Here is an 18697-nt window from a genome sequence, read left to right as displayed (position 1 = left end):
GTCCTTGGAAGCGCGGCTCCAAAGCCGCTGTGCTGACTGGAATCTGGGTGTCACAGGAGGACCAGTGGCCAGAGCTGCTGCAGGGGCACATGTTAACACCAGTGGCTTTTACCTTTCGGGGGGACAGACAATTTGGGGTGATCATCACCAGGGAGATAATGTGAGAGGGGGCAACCTGGCCCACAGCATCTCATCCAAATTTATTCTGTTCCTGGGGTTTGGCTGTATTGGTGCTTCAAATAATAACAATAATAAAATCATAAACCTCAGGGTGAACTTTTTCCCTAATCTTGGCTGTCACCAGAGTTTTACTGCCATAGATCCAAGTTTCCTCTACCCAAAGAGTCACTTGCCCCTTCCTTACATGGAAGTAGGAGTTAATAAGCCACACCTGCCAGACTGAGTCACCTCAGCAGGAATCAGTCTTCATCTCCCTGCTGGGTCCCAACCCTGACTAACAGGAAGCACTCTACCTTTGTTGTAGGAGATGATATTATTCTTAAATATGCATTTTTCTGTTTGTCTTTCTGTGCTAAGAATGAGGGACTGATTTATGCTGAAAGATTGAAAGAGATTTTTATATACAAATGTTCACATGTCACAACAGGAATTTTCACAAGAATCTGTGAATTTGATGGGCTAATGTTTGTCACTGAATCTGAGTTTTCTTGCCAAAACTGGTGACATTGCACTCTGTAACAAATCTCAAATTTCTTTATACAGTAACTCCTCACTTAACATTGTAGTTATGTTCCTGAAAAATGCAACTTTAAATGAAACAATGTTAAACGAATCCAATTTTCCCATAAGATTTAATGTAAATGCTGGGGGGGGGGTGTTAGGTTCTAAGGAAATTTTTTGGAGGCAGACAAAAGGCATTGTATACTGTACAGTCCGGTACTGTACTATGGTGGGGAGGTGCCCCTGGCTTACCCCTGGGGCTCAGGGCTGGGGGTGCAGGGTCTGGGAGGGAGTTAGGGTGCGGGAGGGCGCTTAGGGTGGGGGGTGCGGGAGGAGGCTCAGGGCTGCGGCAGGCAGGAGGTGCAGAGCACTTACCTGGGGCAGCTCCTGTTTGGTGCAGGGTGTGTGCAGGTGGCTCTGCACAGGGGCGGCTCCAGGCCCCAGCACGCCAAGCACGTGCTTGGGGCGGCAAGCCGCGGGGGATGCTCTGCTGGCGCCGCGAGGGTGGCAGGCAGGTTGCCTTCAGCGGCTTGCCTGCGAAGGGTTTGCTGGTCCCGCGGCTTCGGAGGACTTCCCGCAGGCAAGCCGCCGAAGGCAGCCTGCCTGCCGTGCTTGGGGCAGCAAAATGCCTAGAACCGCCCCTGGCTCTGCACAGCGCGGCACCACCCCCATGGCCACGATTCTGGGAGCCGTGATTCTGGGAGCGCCCCCCTCCCAGCAGGCAGGGCCACCCGAAACGCAAGGGCTTTAGGGGCTGCAGGGCTTTGGGCTAAGGGGGCCCTGGTCTGCATCTCTAGAGCCTTGTTTGGAATGCTGCCCTGCAAGCATGGGCCGGAGGACTCAGGAGGAGCAGGGGCAGCCGGAGAGAAACGGCACTTTCATAGAATCATAGAATTCAAGATCAGAAGGGACCATTATGATCATCTAGTCTGACCTCCTGCAAGATGCAGGCCACATAAGCCGATCCACCCACTCCTGAAATAATTCTCTCCCTTGACTCTGCTGTTGAATGCTCCAAATCATGATTTAAAGACTTCTAGTAGCAGATAATCCACCAGCAAGCGACCCCTGCCCCATGCTTCGGAGGAAGGTGAAAAACCTCCAGGGCCACTGCCAATCTACCCTGGAGGAAAATTCCTTCCCGACCCCAAATATGGCGATCAGCTGAACCCCGAGCATGCGGGCAAGACTCTCCAACCAGACCCTCTGGAAAAAGGCTAACAATATCCTATCATTGACCCTTTGTACTAATTACCATTGTGGCATGTTATTGACCTATTGACTAAACCCGTTATCCTATCATACCATCCCCTCCATAAACTTATCTAGCTTAATCTTAAAGTCATGGAGGTCCTTCGCCCCCACTGTTTCCTTCGGTAGGCTGTTCCAGAATTGCACTCCTCTGATGGTTAGAAACCTTCGTCTAATTTCAAGCCTAAATTTCCTGACTGACAATTTATATCCGTTTGTCCTCGTGTCCACATTAGCACTGAGCTGAAATAATTCCTCTCCTTCCCTGGTATTTATCCCTCTGATATATTTAAAGAGTGCAATCATATCTCCTCTTATCCTTCTTTTGGTTAAGGAAAACAAACCGAGCTCCTCAAGTCTCCTTTCATACGACAGGCTTTCCATTCCTCGGATCATTCTAGTGGCCCTTCTTTGTACCCGTTCCAGTTTGAATTCATCCTTCTTAAACGTGGGAGACCAAAACTGCACACAATACTCCAAATGAGGTCTCACCAACGCCTTATATAACGGGACTAGCACCTCCTTATCTCTACTAGAAATACCTCGCCTAATGCATCCCAAGACCGCATTAGCTTTTTTAGCGGCCACATCACATTGCCTACTCATAGTCATCTTATGATCAACCAGGACTCCTAGGTCCTTCTCCTCCTCTGTTACTTCCAACTGGTGCGTCCCCAGCTTATAACTAAAATTTTTGTTAGTCATCCCTAAATGCATAACCTTACACTTTTCACTATTGTATTTCATCCTGTTACTAATACTCCAGTTTACAAGGTCATCCAAATCTCCCTGGAGGATATCCCGATCCTTTTCCGAATTGGCAATACCTCCCAACTTTGTGTCATCCGCAAACTTTATCAGCCCACTCCTACTTTTGGTTCCGAGGTCAGCGATAAATAGATTGAATAAAATCGGACCCAAAACCGAACCTTGAGGAACTCCACTGGTAACCCCCCTCCAACCCGACAGATCACCCTTCAATACGACCCTCTGCAGTCTCCCCTTTAACCAGCTCCTTATCCACCTCTGGATTTTCATTTCGATCCCCATCTTTTCCAATTTAACCAGTAATTCCTCATGCGGTACCGTATCAAACGCCTTACTGAAATCAAGATATATTAGATCCACCGCATTTCCCTTGTCTAAAAAATCTGTTACTTTCTCAAAGGAGGAGATCAGGTTGGTTTGGCACGATCTACTTTGAAGGGGAAAGCACCGCTTCTCTCCGGCTGGGTGGCTGCCCCTGCTGCTCCTGAGTCCTCCGGCCTGTGCTCGCAGGGCTGCATTCCAAAAGGGGCTTTAGAGCTGCAGGCCAGGGCCCCGGGGTCCCCTGAGCCCAGGGCCCTGCAGCCCCTAAAGCCCCTGCATTCCAGGTGGCCCTGCCTGCCGGGGTGTGGGGGAGGGCTTCCCCGTTTCCTCCCTCCATCCATCCCTCCCTCCCAGAAAGTCCTAAGTGCTGCCAAACAGCTGTTTGGCAGTGGGGGAAGCGCTGGGAGAGAGGGAGGAAGGGATGGGGAGGAGGCGGAGAAGAGGAACTTGTGCAATGCTCCCTTGTAAAGTCAGCCAAACAACGTTATAAGGGAGCATTGCACAACTTTAAATGAGTATGTTCCCTAATGGAGCAGCGATGTAACTTCGAAACATTAAGCGGGAGGACAGTAAGTGAGGAGTTACTGTATTTGTCTCAAGGCAACAGTTACCATTTTCACACACATCTTTTTTTGCCTGCAAAAATATCACCTTGTCTTCAGAAAACACAAATTAATAAATAAATTGAAGGCTAATTCTCTCCTTCTCATAAATTTTGGCAACTTTTCATATAATTTTACTTTGATACATAGGTGCTGGAACAGTTTGTATAGTGTGGGTGCTGAAATCCATTGAACAAAACTAATCCTTATATATAATGGATATCATTTCAAGCCAGGGAGTGCTGCCACACCTCCAGCACCCCTACTTCCAGAACCTATGCTTTGGTGTAGATTTTTTACACTGCTGTACTTGGCAATTCCATTATCTCTAACTTCCTTCGTGCTGAAAAAGACACTGGCACAAATTAACCAAGCAAAGGGAAAGAGCAGAGAGGAACAGTGCAGCTGCTGGGGAAGGTGAATGTCTCCTGAATGTGTGTATAGAGAATCAGAATGAGAATGAGGATTCTTTTTGGCATCATCACATCATATGTCACATGGATGTTTTCCTCCCCAGTGTACATACAATGATTATTGTTAGTTTTGTTTTGCAGATCAGTTTGTTTCCATGGTTCATTTACATGTGGCTAAGAGAATATGAAGTGTAGAGGTGTGCATGCAGTATATGAAATCCTATAGGACTTTTCCTTCCACTGTTGCTATTGAGTTCCTGCTTTTTACTAAATTCACAGAAAACGTGCCATTAAGCCATAGTGAAGATCTCGAGAGAGCTGCCTATTGCAGCCTATTTGCTATGGTGAATTTTTTCAGCATTACATCCCTTTTCAAACCTCAGCTTCTCACTCAGGGCCAGACTCTGCCTTTCAGACCAAGGCATGCGTGGAGGCAGTGCAGAGGCTTATCACTCGAATGAGCCTCTCTTAAGCCATAGTCACGCTTTGTCTATGAGTGGATTGCATCACAGGGGCACTAACAGGAGGCAATCCCTGTGCTCAGAAGGGTGCAGGAGTGGCAACTGTGGGTGATCTCTGCACTGGAGGTAGGGAGGCAAGGTTGAGGAAAGACTATTTATGCCTTCTCCTCTTCACACACATGTGCAACAGCCAACTACTGTTTTAGGGACAAAGTCAGTCCTCTATTGAGACGTGCAGGAAGGGGAACAGAGTTTTGTCAGCCAAGTGTGGGTACCCAACGGCATTTTGCTAGCACAGGAAAGGATCTTTCAGGGGAGTGCACAAGAGGCTTACCCTTTAGTGTTCCTTTAAAGAAGCCACTTGCCTAATGCCTGCTGCTGGGATAAGATGGGAAAGGAGCTGACCAGACCCTGTCAGTGGCAGGAAGCGGTTGTCAAACCTAGGCTTATTTGAGTGCTAGATTGCAATGCTGTCTTGCAATTCTCTAGTCCTTTTTCTTCAACTACCATAGCAATGTGCAATAGTTTGCCTTTCATTAATATGTAGGTGTTGCAGCTTGTTTCAATTATTGAAGTCAGTGGGAGCTTGAGAATATGTATCCAAGGTCAAATTTGATCCCTCAGTCATTTAAGCCTCTTATTTCACTATTTACATTTCTGGCGAGTTAGTAAGAATTCTAAATGTGCTTTGCTTCTGAGCTGTCTGAAAGACAGCGTGCTTTGATTTATGGAGTGAGCCCAGATATTTTCACTCACAAGGGCAGTTACCCAAGTTTCTGGTTTAAGTTCTTTTTTGTAGTTTTTAATATACTGCATCTTTTTTAGAACATTTGTCTGTATTCAGATGACAGCCTGGTTCTTTTATAAGGCAGGTTGTAGCCAGTCTGCAATTTGATTTTAACAATATTCAAAGATGTGTTATGGATAATGATTTAATTTTGAGTAGAATGTAAACTGTTTTAATGTTGTTCAGATCTTGTCCCAGATTGCCAGTACACTGTGCTATTAAATACTGTGGTTTGATAATTTTGTCTTGGTTCTTTTGATTCTCCTTTAATACCTTTAGAATATATTTTGGAAAAGTTGTAAAGGATGGCAGATGACACTGGTGTTTTTTTCAGTATCATAGAAAGGAAGTTTTCAGGCTTTATAAGTCTAAGATTTAGCCATTTACTTCACTGTATTTGAAACCTGCCTTTAAAAATTCATGCTACAGTATTTCTGGTCCTTTGTACAGATTTGTGTTAGGAAGCCCAATGAACAAATGTGGATACCTGTAACGATGCTTGTCTTGGTGAGACCCAACTGAGAGTGCCAATTCAGGACAAACTGCTTTAAGCAGGGCAGTTACAGCCCAAGGCTGGGGTTTTTCCACCTCTAAGGCAAACCAAACCAGCCAGACAGAGAGGACTTCGGTTTTGCCCTACTGGCTAACCACAAGTCACACAAGCAATTCTCTTAGACACTCCAGTTTCCAAGTATCGGGGCAGTTCTAGGTATTTTGCCGCTCCAAGCACGGCAGGCAGGCTGCCTTTGGCGGCTTGCCTGCGGGAGGTCCCCGGTCCCGTGGATTCAGCGGCACGCCTGCGGGAGGTCCACTGAAGCCGCAGGACCAGTGGACCCTCCACAGGCATGCTGCCAAAGGCAACCTGCCTGCCGCCCTTGCGGCAACCGGCAGAGCGCCCCCCGTGGCTTGCCGCCCCAGGCATGCGCTTGGTATGCTGGTGCCTGGAGCCGCCCCTGCCCAGTATCACCACCAGTGCCACTCGTTATGGGATGAATGGTTATGAAAACCAATACCCCAGTAAAAGAAAAAAGGTTCTCTCGATCCCAAAGGACCAAGCCCCAGACCCAGGTCAATATACAAATCAGATCTTACCCACAAATCACGCTGTTGCCAATCCTTTTGAATCTAAAATCTAAAGGTTTATTCATAAAAGGAAAAAGATATAGATGAGAGCTAGAATTGGTTAAATGGAATCAATTACATACAGCAATGGCAAAGTTCTTAGTTCAGGCTTGTAGCAGTGATGGAGTAAACTGCAGGTTCAAATCAAGTCTCTGGAGTACATCCACAGCTGGGATGGGTGATTCAGTCCTTTGTGTAGAGCTTCCTTGTAGCAAAGTCTCTCCAGAGGTATGAAGCAGGATTGAAGACCAGATGGAGATGAGGCATCAGCCTTTTATAGTCTTTTCCAGATGTAAGAACACCTCTTTGTTCTTACTGTGGAAAATTACAGCAAAATGGAGTCTGGAGTCACATGGGCAAGTCCCTGCATACTTTGCTGAGTTACAAGGTGTATCTGCCTTCTCTCAGAGGGTCAGTTGTATAGTTGATGGTCCTTAATGGGCCATCAAGCAGGCTTGGCAGAGGTGACACCAGCTTGTCTGGGATGTAACCCAGAAGCATAGCATAAGTTTGAAATACAGACAGTATAGAGTCAATATTCATAACTTCAACTACAAAAATGATACACACATACAGAGAGTATAATCATAACCAGCCAACCATAACCTTGTCTGAGACACCTCATTTGACCCCCTTTATACAAGATTTGGTGCCACTACAGGACCTTGGTTGCAACCATATTCTATACGGTCCCAGTTCAAGTCAATAATGTGACAATACCTTAGTACAACATCCACACATGGTGGCCAGATGCTCATCTCATCAGTTAGTTGCTGATGTAAATGGCCTTTCGGGTCCCTATATGCCAAATGTAGGATTTTTACATCCTGTTAAGGCCCCGGGGTGAAATCAGACTCAAAGGAAATTTTACCACTGTCTTCAGTAAGGCCGGGTTTTCACCCTGTCTTTGAAAATTGGAACCACAGACACTTTTTAATATGTACCATTGTATTTCATAGGACATGGTGGATGACTTTTTTGGTTAGCAGAATATATATAACTGTATATTTAACTTTTGTATGTATTTATATATCTACAGTCATAGCTAATATTTAGAATCAGATTAAATATGAACAATTGTTTCAAGATTCCTGAGCTTAATTTAGGTTTGGAGCATCATCATTTATCTGAAATTAGGCTGCAGAGTTTCAGGACTCTCTTCCATTTCTTGACAAGACTGGCCACATCAAAGCAGTATTAATACTTGGGCAGTCCAAGCAGCAGAACGTTGTTTTGAATGCTCTTAATATCAGCCTACTGCATGATTGCTGTAGGCCAGAGAATGTGCAATTATAACAAGACTTGGAACTCATGTAGATCTTTTCATTCATTGATATCAAAATGCCATACAGTGGGTAAATAGCACTATTCCTGTTTAATCATCGGGTAAATTGAGGTGCTGCAAAGTTAAGTGATTTGCTCAAGGTCACACAGTAGGTCAGTGACAGAGCTGAGAACAGAACTTAGCTCTGCGGACTCCCAGGCCTATGCCTGAGCAAGTGCACCTCGCTGCTTTGCTTAGAGTATGGCATCACTGCTCCTACCCAAAGATGTCCTTTGTTTCATTTAATTAAGAATTAAATATTTAAATATTTTAAATAAAATGAAAAACTTTGCTATGCTAGATAATATTTTAAGTTATTACATAAAAACAGAAGCCATGCTGCTGCTGCTGAAGATGATTAGCTCTACAATGGTTCTTTATAGACCATTAAAAATGATCAATTCCTCCTCCAAAGAGCAAAAACAAACAAAAAAATTGTCTGAGGACAAATTCATTTGTGGACAAGTTCATATTTTAGGATGGTAACATTGAAGTGTTAAAATTACAAATGGGCTTCCGATACAAAATTTAGACTAGGATCCTGGTTTAAAACACTCCCAGGTTGGCAATGTAGGGTCAGCCCATTTTAAAAATAGAGTTGTTGTTGTTTTTGCTCTGGAGCTGTGTTTGAATTTTTGAAACTCTCACATTTTAGATGGAATGTTTTGGTTTAAGCATGTCCCTCTAAGCATAATGTCTAAAATGTAATTTGACTGGTACTGTATCAAAATGAATAAATAGTTCAGTGATTGAAAATGGTTGTTCAGAATATAGAAAAACATATACTCTGTGTTGGGATAATCATTTCTCATAGAAGGCAATCTGCTACAACAGACCTAAATCAATCTTAAAACTCCAAGATATGGATAATTTTTTTTTACTAATACAATGTGATTTTTATTTTATTTATTTATTTTTTTAGGTGTAAAGGCTGGTTTAAAGCGGACATACTCTGCTATTACTCAGGAACAGCTGGAAGTGAGCAATATGCCACAGTGGAAACCACTGTTATATGCTGTGGCATTTCTACATACAACTGTTCAGGTTATTAATTAACTATCTTACAGTTACACCATAAACCATATTTCATAAATGAGAATATAATTAAGAACTTGAAAGCTGTGTTAAATATAAATAATGTGGTGGGCAAAATTGGACATATAAAATGAGAACAGCCGAAAAACTTCACCCATCCCCTATATTGAAAGATGCCCCCAATATTGACTTATCTGCCCACACTGATCATATCGCTCCATCAGGAGACACCTGAGAGGAAAATGGACAATATACACCTTCACCCTGCATGAAAGATCTTTTCAGGAATTAATCAGGCGGCTGTCATTGAACTTTTTAAAAACCATTATGAAAATATTTCTATCCAGTCATTTGTAATACATGCTCCTTTGCCTCTCCCTGTGTGTTATATTAAAAAAATGAGATTCCAGCTAATTAATTCTGGGGCTGATTTTGTTCTCTCACTAGTATAAATCAAGAATAGTTTTATTGAAGTCAGTGGAGTAAGCACAGTTAGAATCAAGCTCAGTGTCCCTTTAATTTCCATTGATGGTGGGTGGATTATTGCATTTTTAGCATATTTCACAAATGCTTTTACATGTGGAATTTCTGTTACTAAATTTCACTCTTTTAAACATCTTCCTCCATTAGGAAAGACGAAAGTTTGGTCCATTGGGCTGGAACATCCCTTATGAATTTAATCAAGCAGACTTTGCAGCCAGTGTGCAGTTTATTCAGAATCATTTGGATGAGGTTGACATTAAGCGTGGGGTGAACTGGAGCTGTGTTCGCTATATGCTTGGAGAAGTACAGTATGGTGGCCGTGTAACAGACGACCTTGACAAAATGTTGCTAAATACATTTGCCAGAGTGTGGTTTGGAGAGAGTATGTTTACCGACAAATTTTGCTTCTACAAAGGTTACATTATTCCAAAAGGCAAGACAGTTGAAGACTATCTCCAGCACATAGAGCAGCTGCCAATTGTCGATACACCTGAGGTAAAAATGTTTTACGTTTTAAAGCATTAAGAGAGTTATACTAATTAAAGTGCTAGACTTTTCTAATCATCCATATATGGAACAGGGCAGAGCTCAGACAACAGACGTTATGAAAATGAAAACAATTGTTCTCACTTAACAAGCCATTGTTATCATCTGGGCCTGTTCCATTTTGAGGACAGGGAGTTGTTAGTTGAAGTTGAAATAAAAATGGAAGTATTATGAGGTTTACAAATGCCTCTGAAGATAACATTTATTGGAATTAAAGTGCACCAAATATATAGACTTGTTTCTGAGACTATTTCATGCACCACCACCACATGCTAGGTAATAATGTGAAAAGACTCCATGCTTGTAAAACTGAACTGGCTCTTTATTAAGAGAACTGTTTGCAGAGATCCTGCAACTGCAGTAAGCATCCTAGCCATGTGCACACAGATTGGTTTCCTGATGCCTCCTCCAAACTCTTCCCTCCTGCAACCTGGGCTCCTCCCTCCAAGTTCCATGCAGGTTGGCATTCATGGATTGATCCATGAATGCCTTGTCTGCACTTGTGTTTTTCTAAGCTAGTGTAGCTGCCCTGAGATAGCTGAATTGGCACAAATCTCTAGTGTAATTGTACTGTACCAGTGTAAAAACTGACTTGCACCAGTGTGACTCTCTCTGGTTTGAGAATGAGGTAAACTTAGTGTAGGCACAGTGCAGCGTAACTATGGCTCAGACCAGTGCAATTTATCCTGTGCAAAAAGCCCATTGTAGGCAAAGCCTGACTTTTACTTTGTAGTGGTATAATCCAGAACTGAAGGTTCCTCTTCTAATTCCAAGAAAGGATACCACAGAGGTACTTCCAAACATACAGCATGGACTATCAGGATTCTGCAAAAGAGCTGCAAAAATAGATTACATCATCTGAGTTCTTGAAGGGGCAGAAGCAACTGTGGAAAAGCTCTGGATAAAACATCTCTAAAGATACTGGATCAGATCCCCTAGCTCCATTGATTTTGGGTGAGATTATCCCAAAATGGTGGGTGACCCACCATCTGTCCAGGATTCTCATTTCTGGGTCTTAGCTTCTTAATGCAACTCCCTTAGCTATGAAGGTTTTGGATCCTTAAGGCAGCAGGAGCAGGGTAAGTGCAAGTCAAACTCCTTACTGGCTGATGTGCACCTTCCCCAGCTGAGTGTGAATGCTGCTCTCCCAAGATTCCAGTGGATCCATTTTGATCATAGTCAGTGAAGCAGGTCACCACAGGAACTGCATCCCGTCTGCTTCAGCTCTTTCCCAGATCTCAATTCCGGCTCCTGCGCCTGCTTTTCTTCAGTGTTTTGAAGCCTGCTTCAGAATTTGGAGGCTTATTTTCTCAGTGTTTTGGTACCTGCCAATCCAGATTTGTGTTTTTTATATACGGGAGTTTTGCCTTTCACTTCAGTGGTGTAGGATCAAACCCTGAATATGCAAAGATCTCTTTCTCCTTCAAAAGACTGACCCAGATTCTCACAGGTCATGAGGAAAGTGACAACATCCTTCTGTCACTCCAAACTCCTTCTGAATTGCTGTTGGAAACCTCTGACCTTTTAAGCTCAGTCTTCTCTGATCCAAGAAGGATATTGTATTAGTCAAGACAGTATAATTTTTGTTTCCTCCTATCTCCATTTTTGGTTAAGAAAGACAGATTGAATAAATCTGACTGCTGTATCATTGCTCCTTTGATGAAATTCAACCTTTGCATTAGTAAATCAGAATAAACACTGTCTTCTGAAGAGGGCTATTGAATTTAGAAATCCCTTTGAAATGCACTTAGATTTCAGACAGGAGGGTGTGGAGTGTTTCCAGCTGGATTTGAAACTCCAGTCAGTTGAAAAACTAAGGGGTACAATTCTGGGTTCCTTATGCACCCAAAACTCCCTTTAAATTAGGTTTCTAGATTAGTGTCCAGGAGGATTAAGGACACTGAACTGCCCCAGGATAATATTACTGTGTTTTCTGTTTCTTCTTTATTCTCCCATGCATGCACAAAGATGCACACAAGCCCAAATTCATCCCTGGAGTAACTTCTCTAACTTCAGTGAAGTTACTCCAGGGATGAATTTAGCCCTCAGTTTAGTACTATAATTTACATGTACGAAGGGAGACATTTTCTCTTGTTTTGAACTAGGACAGAGGCATTGCTACATATTTGCTATACAAAAATGAAGCTTTTCTGTTTTTAAAATGATAAAGATGATATGTTTCCTGCCAGCCATATCCTAATTCCTTTGCCTAGAGAAAGTCTCACTCTCTTCAACAAAGGAGGTCAAAAAATCATGAACATCTTTAATCTTCAAATGATTATTGTATTCCATGATAGTCAATATAGATGTAATACAGTGCATTGACTCTTTCACATATTTATAATAGTTCTAAATACGTAGGTTGTATTAACTGTACAAGTCCTATCTGTGAAATATATTTTAAATCCTACTTGGAGCCTAATTCAATGGGAATTGTGTGCACACACTGTGTCTCCAAGCAGAACTGGTTCTATAACAGGGGTCGGCAATCTTTTGGAAGTGGTGTGCTGAGTCTTCATTTATTCACTCTAATTTAAGGTTTCGTGTGCCAATAATACATTTTTACATTTTTAGAAGGTGTCTTTCTATAAGTCTATAATATATAACTAAACTATTGTTGTATGTAAAATAAATAAGGTTTTTAAAGTGTTTAAGAAGCTTCATTTAAAATTAAATTAAAATGCAGAGCCCCCCGGACTGGTGGCCAGGACCTGGGCAGTGTGAGTGCCACTGAAAATCAGCTCACGTGCCGCCTTTGGCACGCGTGCCATAGGTTGCCTACCCCTGGTCTATAACAATAACACTTTCAGAGCCAGATTCCCAAGTGGTTTAAACTGGTGCAGCTCCATTGACTTTGATGCACTTACACCCACTTACACCAGCTGAAGATCTGTCTCTGAATTTTTAAAGTTGCAAGCATAATAGTATTAAACTAAATTGTTTTTATGGCTTTTATTCGTAGAGTAATTAATTACTAAGCATTAGAAGTGTCTTCTGTATATGAAATGAGCTGGTGTTCACAGTCCAGTTCCCTGTGGACAAGAATCACCATCCAAATTGACAGTTAAAGACTTACAGATAGTCTCAGCAGAGAATACAAAGATTGAATGAGCATGAAGTCTGAACTGTTGTTATCTTTTATGGTTGCTGTTTTTAGGTCAGGACTGAAGCAGGGGAGGGCATAGGTCACTGCTCATGCTATACCTCTTTCAGACTAAATAAAAAAATTAAGTTTTCACAGCCAGGGAAAAAAAGACTTGAAACCAGAAATAGCTAAACATAACACATCCCGAATATATCTCTGTTCATAACATCTATATGGGTGCTTTCAAAAATATACGGTATACAGTGTGGGTTTTATTTTTTATTGTCCATGTTTTAGAAACCTAATCCATCAGTACCACTCCTAAACAAATAAATTAGAGGAAAGAGAAAATTTAAAAGGAAGACAATGTAGGGAGGTCAGAAACGGAAAATGGTGGAAAAGTAATGATAAAGGAACCACCATAATTACTAATATTTATGCCTTGTACAATACCATACATGTGCATATCTTTCACATGACTATGATATTGAAGTAGTCAATACTGTAGTCACTAGAAACTTTGCTGTTAAAATGAATAGGTCAAGGAAAGCATTTTCTGAAACAAATGGAGAAGGTGATTTGGCTGATTTTAGGGGGTGCACATTAATTCAGGGCTTACCTGTTAAGAGTTTTTTGTATAACTTGAACCAGATGCTTATCTGATTTAGATCAGTGTAACCCCATTGACCTTAATGAGGTTATGCTGATTTACACCATCCAAGGATCTGCTCACTTGTCTTTTTCCTTTGTGTAGACTATTAACTGATATATTTTAAAAAATCAATGTGGTGTATTAACAAGAGTGCTCTATATTTTTTAGACATAATTCTTCATTTTTTTTCTTATTGTATCCTTTTTTATCTTAAGGTATTTGGACTTCACCCTAATGCAGACATAACTTATCAGACTAATATGGCTAATGAGACATTAAGCACAATAGTTAGCATTCAGCCTAAAGACAGCGGCAGTGGAGGAGGGGAAACCAGAGAAGCAATGGTACAGCGTCTTGCTGATGAGATGCTGGAGAAATTGCCACCAGACTACATCCCTCATGAGGTACAAATATATATGGCAAGACACTGCTGCATAGATACATATGAATTATTTATATATGCCATTCATGTGGAAACACTTTTCTGTGCAACTTTTTTGTTTAACTCACAAATATTTTAAGTAATTAATGAAATAACTCCCACTTCATTAAAAGTATAAGTGTTCTGGTTTATTATCTGAAGGGTATATAAATCAAAAAGTTACATATGAAGAAATATTGGTTAGTTACATAGGATTTAAACACTAACATGATATGCTGTCTGGGAGTGGTGGTGAGTCTTGCATTTGTGTTTGAATAAAAGAAAGTGGATATTATTGTTGTTGTTATTTTATTACATTAACATTTATATGTAGTGTCATAGGTACAGACGGCTCCCTATGTAGCAAGCAAAAGCAGGATCTCATACCAAATATGCTTGCCACAGTGGCAGGTAACTAATGGTTAGATAAATGTAGGGTAGAGCTCTGCAGAGATTTAATAATCTAGATGAGTTTTAAATTATTGAGAAAGTGGATGTGGTATGAGTGGAGGGACATGAAAAGAGCTGGAGCAGCAAGCAAGGAAGAGGAGCTTGGAGATAACAGTTTGGATAGTCTGTAAAGAAGGGAAATACGTTTCAGGAATATCAGCAAGAAGATTGTGTTGGTAAAGCATTGCCAAGAACTCTGGCAGGGGGAATAGACAGGAAGGGACAGATTCTAGATATACTGTGAATGAAGCAGCAAGAGAGTTTAGCAACAGCTGAATATAATGGTATTTCTTCCCACTCACTGGATACTTGGTTGTGTTTCCAGGTTCCCAAAGACTCCCACTTTTTAGTAGAGAAAAAGACAAACATCTAATTGAGTAATAAAATGAAAGTAGAAACCACAAACTATACATGAGCTATGACAGCTTGTAGTCTCTTGCACTAATCTGAAAGTCCAGAACAAAGCAAGGGCCTCTGATCCATCTGGGGCAGCTACCTGATCTGAGCTCACTGACTGTCAGAACAAACTTTTCCCCATGGTGTATGTCTCTTCATATATTGATGTTCTCCTATAGCCATTCAGATAAGTAGAACATCACTCATAAAAACAGAATTTAAAGTATCTCCAAATAATACTGTGACACTACACCCCATATTCATCCTAGTAATATTATTATGATATGATTATGGCATACTTATGATGCATTTTGTACAAGATGCATCATGTAAGGTGTCATAAGAAAAGTTATGATTTGCTGAATATGATTATCCTATTTGTATGCATGTATCATTTTTGTATCTAAAATGATGAATATTGACTGTGTATCTATATTTCAAATGTAGTTACACCTGGGCAACGCCCACTGGGCAAGATGCTTCAAGTCTAGATAGCTGTTTGTGAAGGGCCTATTCAGGGTAATCATAGAATCATAGAACTTAAGATCAGAAGGGACCATTATGATCATCTAGTCTGACCTCCCGCAAGATGCAGGCCACAAAAGCTGACCCACCCACTCCTGAAATAATTCTCTCCCTTGACTCAGATGTTGAAGTCCCCAAATCCTGATTTAAAGACTTCAAGTAGCAGATAATCCTCCAGCAAGCGACCCCTGCCCCATGCTGCGGAGGAAGGCGAAAAACCTCCAGGGCCACTGCCAATCTACCCTGGAGGAAAATTCCTTCCCGACCCCAAATATGGCGATCAGCTGAACCCCGAGCATGTGGGCAAGACTCTCGAGCCAGACACTCAGGAAAAAGACTTTCAGTATCCCAACATTGACTCTCGGTACTAATTACCAGTGGTCGCATGTTATTGACCTATTGACTAAATCACGTTATCCTATCAAACCATTCCCTCCATAAACTTATCAAGCTTAATCTTAAAGCCAGAGTGGTCCTTCGCCCCCACTGTTTCCCTCAGTAGGCTGTTCCAGAATTTCACTCCCCTGATGATTAGAAACCTTCGTCTAATTTCAAGCCTAAACTTCCCGACTGCCAATTTATATCCATTTGTTCTCGTGTCCACATTAGTACTGAGCTGAAATAATTCCTCTCCCTCCCTGGTATTTATCCCTCTGATATATTTAAAGAGAGCAATCATATCTCCTCTCATCCTTCTTTTGGTTAAGGAAAACAAACCGAGCTCCTCAAGTCTCCTTTCATACGACAGGCTTTCCATTCCTCGGATCATTCTAGTGGCCCTTCTTTGTACCCGTTCCAGTTTGAATTCATCCTTCTTAAACATGGGAGACCAAAACTGCACACAGTACTCCAAATGAGGTCTCACCAACGCCTTGTATAACGAGACTAGCACCTCCTTATCTCTACTAGAAATACCTCGCCTAATGCATCCCAAGACCGCATTAGCTTTTTTAACGGCCACATCACATTGCCGACTCATAGTCATCCTGCGATCAACCAGGACTCCGAGGTCCTTCTCCTCGTCCGTTACTTCCAACTGGTGCGTAATGGGCCATTAGGAAAAACAATAGGCCTTAGGAGAAGCTTATCCTCTACCTGGTGAGCCTTCCTGAGAACACTCCAGACAGCCTGTAAGTAATGCCTGCTATGAATCAGCAGGGCATGCAAGGGCATGTGACCAGATCACATGCCATTGATCTCCATTTTCAGTATCTGTATTTTTCCACAAACTGGCTGGGAACTGTTTTTGGAACAAAGGGTTCCTGCCATATGTTAAAGCTATATAAGGCAGGGAGTGACATCATCTGTGGTTCTTCATGCCCCCACAATTCAACACCTAAGAGAAGCTCATAAGGAAAAGGACTTGGAACAGGGGGGAGGAGCCCAAGCTGCAAAGCAAGTGCAGCTTATGTCTTGAGATTCTGCAAGCCAGCTTGTATCATCAGTCAGGGTGAGAAATTGCTAATTCATATCCAATTGAAACTGTCTTGCAGATTGTAAGATCCACTTCAGTTTTCCCGTTTCATATACAGAAGAAGCCAGAGAGTTCTATTGCTTCCAAGCCTCCGCGCTCAGGGGCTTACGTAACAGATAACAAAGAGTTCTTCTTCGAGGAGTGTCCCTGTGGGTGCTCCACCATAGGTGTCTTGGTGCCCTGTGCTTGTAATTGGAGATTTGTAGTAGCAGTGCCCCAGTTGGCCGCGCACGCGCAGCAGCCATCTCACGCTGCTCCGAGCAGCTACCTAGCATGCGCAGCCAACCGACCCCCAGTTCCTTTTCTGCCGCCCTTGGCTTGAGTCAGAGCGACAGCAGCACCTCTTCAACTCCATAGATAGATCATATTCCTTCCTTTTTTCTTTTATCCTCTCAATTCTAGTTAACTTCAGTTAGCATTACTTTTAATTTCTTCCATGTTAAAAAAAAATGAGTGTAGTTTTTCCCCCCATCCCGCCACTCAGGGGGCCTCCGCCAATGATGACTGCTTTAAAATGGGCTACCCTGTTTTTCTCCAGAGCCAGACCTTCCTCGGGCATGCCTGGTTCACCTGGATTTAAATGCTGCCTGATCTGCAGGCTATCAATACCTATTTCAGACGGCCATGCTCAGTGCATCCGCCGTCTCAGAGAGACTCATATTCCCCAAAAGTGTCCTCAGTGTAAAAAACTGACTGCCAGGACACTGAAGGCCAGAGACCTCCAACGTAAATTACTCATGATGGAGAAATCCCTCAGGCCAGCCTCCAATCTAGAGTCCAGGATGCCTCTTTACCAACAGTCGCCAGCAGCCACCTCAGACAAGGGCTCCACTACCAAGACTACTTCTAAGGACCCTGTCCCTAAAAAGGCGACCAAACACCGGTCTCAGTCATCGCCACAGCAAGATCCACCTAAAAAGAAACAGTCTCCTGGCGAAAAATCTGCCCTGGTACTGACGGCACCGAGAGCCTCGGACCAAGAGGCTCCGGGACCGAGTGGCACCGGGAACGTCCGGTACCGAGACTTCCTGAGGAGCCAAGGGCCAGTATGGGCAGGCTCTCAGTCAGGTGCACGATCTAAAGCCAAACTCCCTAGCGTGGCACTGACCATGCCGAAGAATGTCCCAGCACTGACCAGTGTAATGGCGCCACCTGCTGCACATATACAGCTCAGCAAGACCTCGGCACGATAGTTCTGACCCTCTTCTCTCAGACTGCGCTGCCATCCCCGGCACCAAGCTTTCTGGTACTGCAACTTTTCACCAGACAGACGGACCTGGCAGTTTCTTCTACGCCAGGGACCCCCTTATTCGGTACCAACGGTACCCCAGTGAGGTGTGAACCAAGCCACATCATCACCCAAGGGGCTTCAGTGACACCTCTCTCCAGTGATGATGAGGACTGTACATCCCTCGCCACTCCTCTCCTAAAACTGGACCCTCACATCACCAGCCACTGGTAGACACACAAGCCTGGCAGCCCCAATCCAGGCTGCCACCTCCTATGGCCCTCCCACCCAACTCGCCATACTGGGACCCATGGGCCATTTATAGACCGCATAACCCATCAATCTCCAGAACACCCCACTCTCCCTCACCAATTGCTCCAGCATGAGGAGGCCCAGGATGAGAAGACTGAAGAGCAGGAGGATGCACCTGAAGGAGACACCTTGCCCCCTACACATATCTCATCCAGATGAAACAATCATGCCACCACCCCCACATCAGGGGATGACTTCAAGTCCTTTCAGACCTTTTCAAGAGGGTAGCAGACTCCCTCAACATCTCCTTGTCTGAGACCCAAAATAAGCTCACTGACATTCTCCAGGCATCCCCATCAGCAAAAATAGCACTTCTTATTAACACTGCCATAATGGACCCCGCGAAAACCATCTGGCAGA

At 43.1% G+C, this 18697-nt stretch overlaps 1 protein-coding gene across 1 annotated transcript in view; it reads left to right on the top strand.

Moving 5' to 3' along the window:
- LOC123364581 (dynein axonemal heavy chain 5-like) overlaps window positions 1–18697 on the top strand; it is a 317201-nt gene that overhangs the window by 253400 nt on the left and 45104 nt on the right. Inside the window, exons 73-75 of the mRNA XM_045006814.1 lie at window positions 8653–8774; window positions 9396–9743; window positions 13747–13935. Of these exons, the coding sequence (XP_044862749.1) occupies window positions 8653–8774; window positions 9396–9743; window positions 13747–13935 (659 nt within the window). The remainder of the gene's footprint in view (window positions 1–8652; window positions 8775–9395; window positions 9744–13746; window positions 13936–18697) is intronic.

Source organism: Mauremys mutica, chromosome 2 (assembly GCF_020497125.1).
Source record: "Mauremys mutica isolate MM-2020 ecotype Southern chromosome 2, ASM2049712v1, whole genome shotgun sequence".
Lineage (NCBI taxonomy): Eukaryota > Metazoa > Chordata > Testudines > Geoemydidae > Mauremys > Mauremys mutica.
The sequence above is the reverse complement of the archived record's forward strand: the minus strand, read 5'-3'. Positions and strand labels throughout refer to the sequence as shown.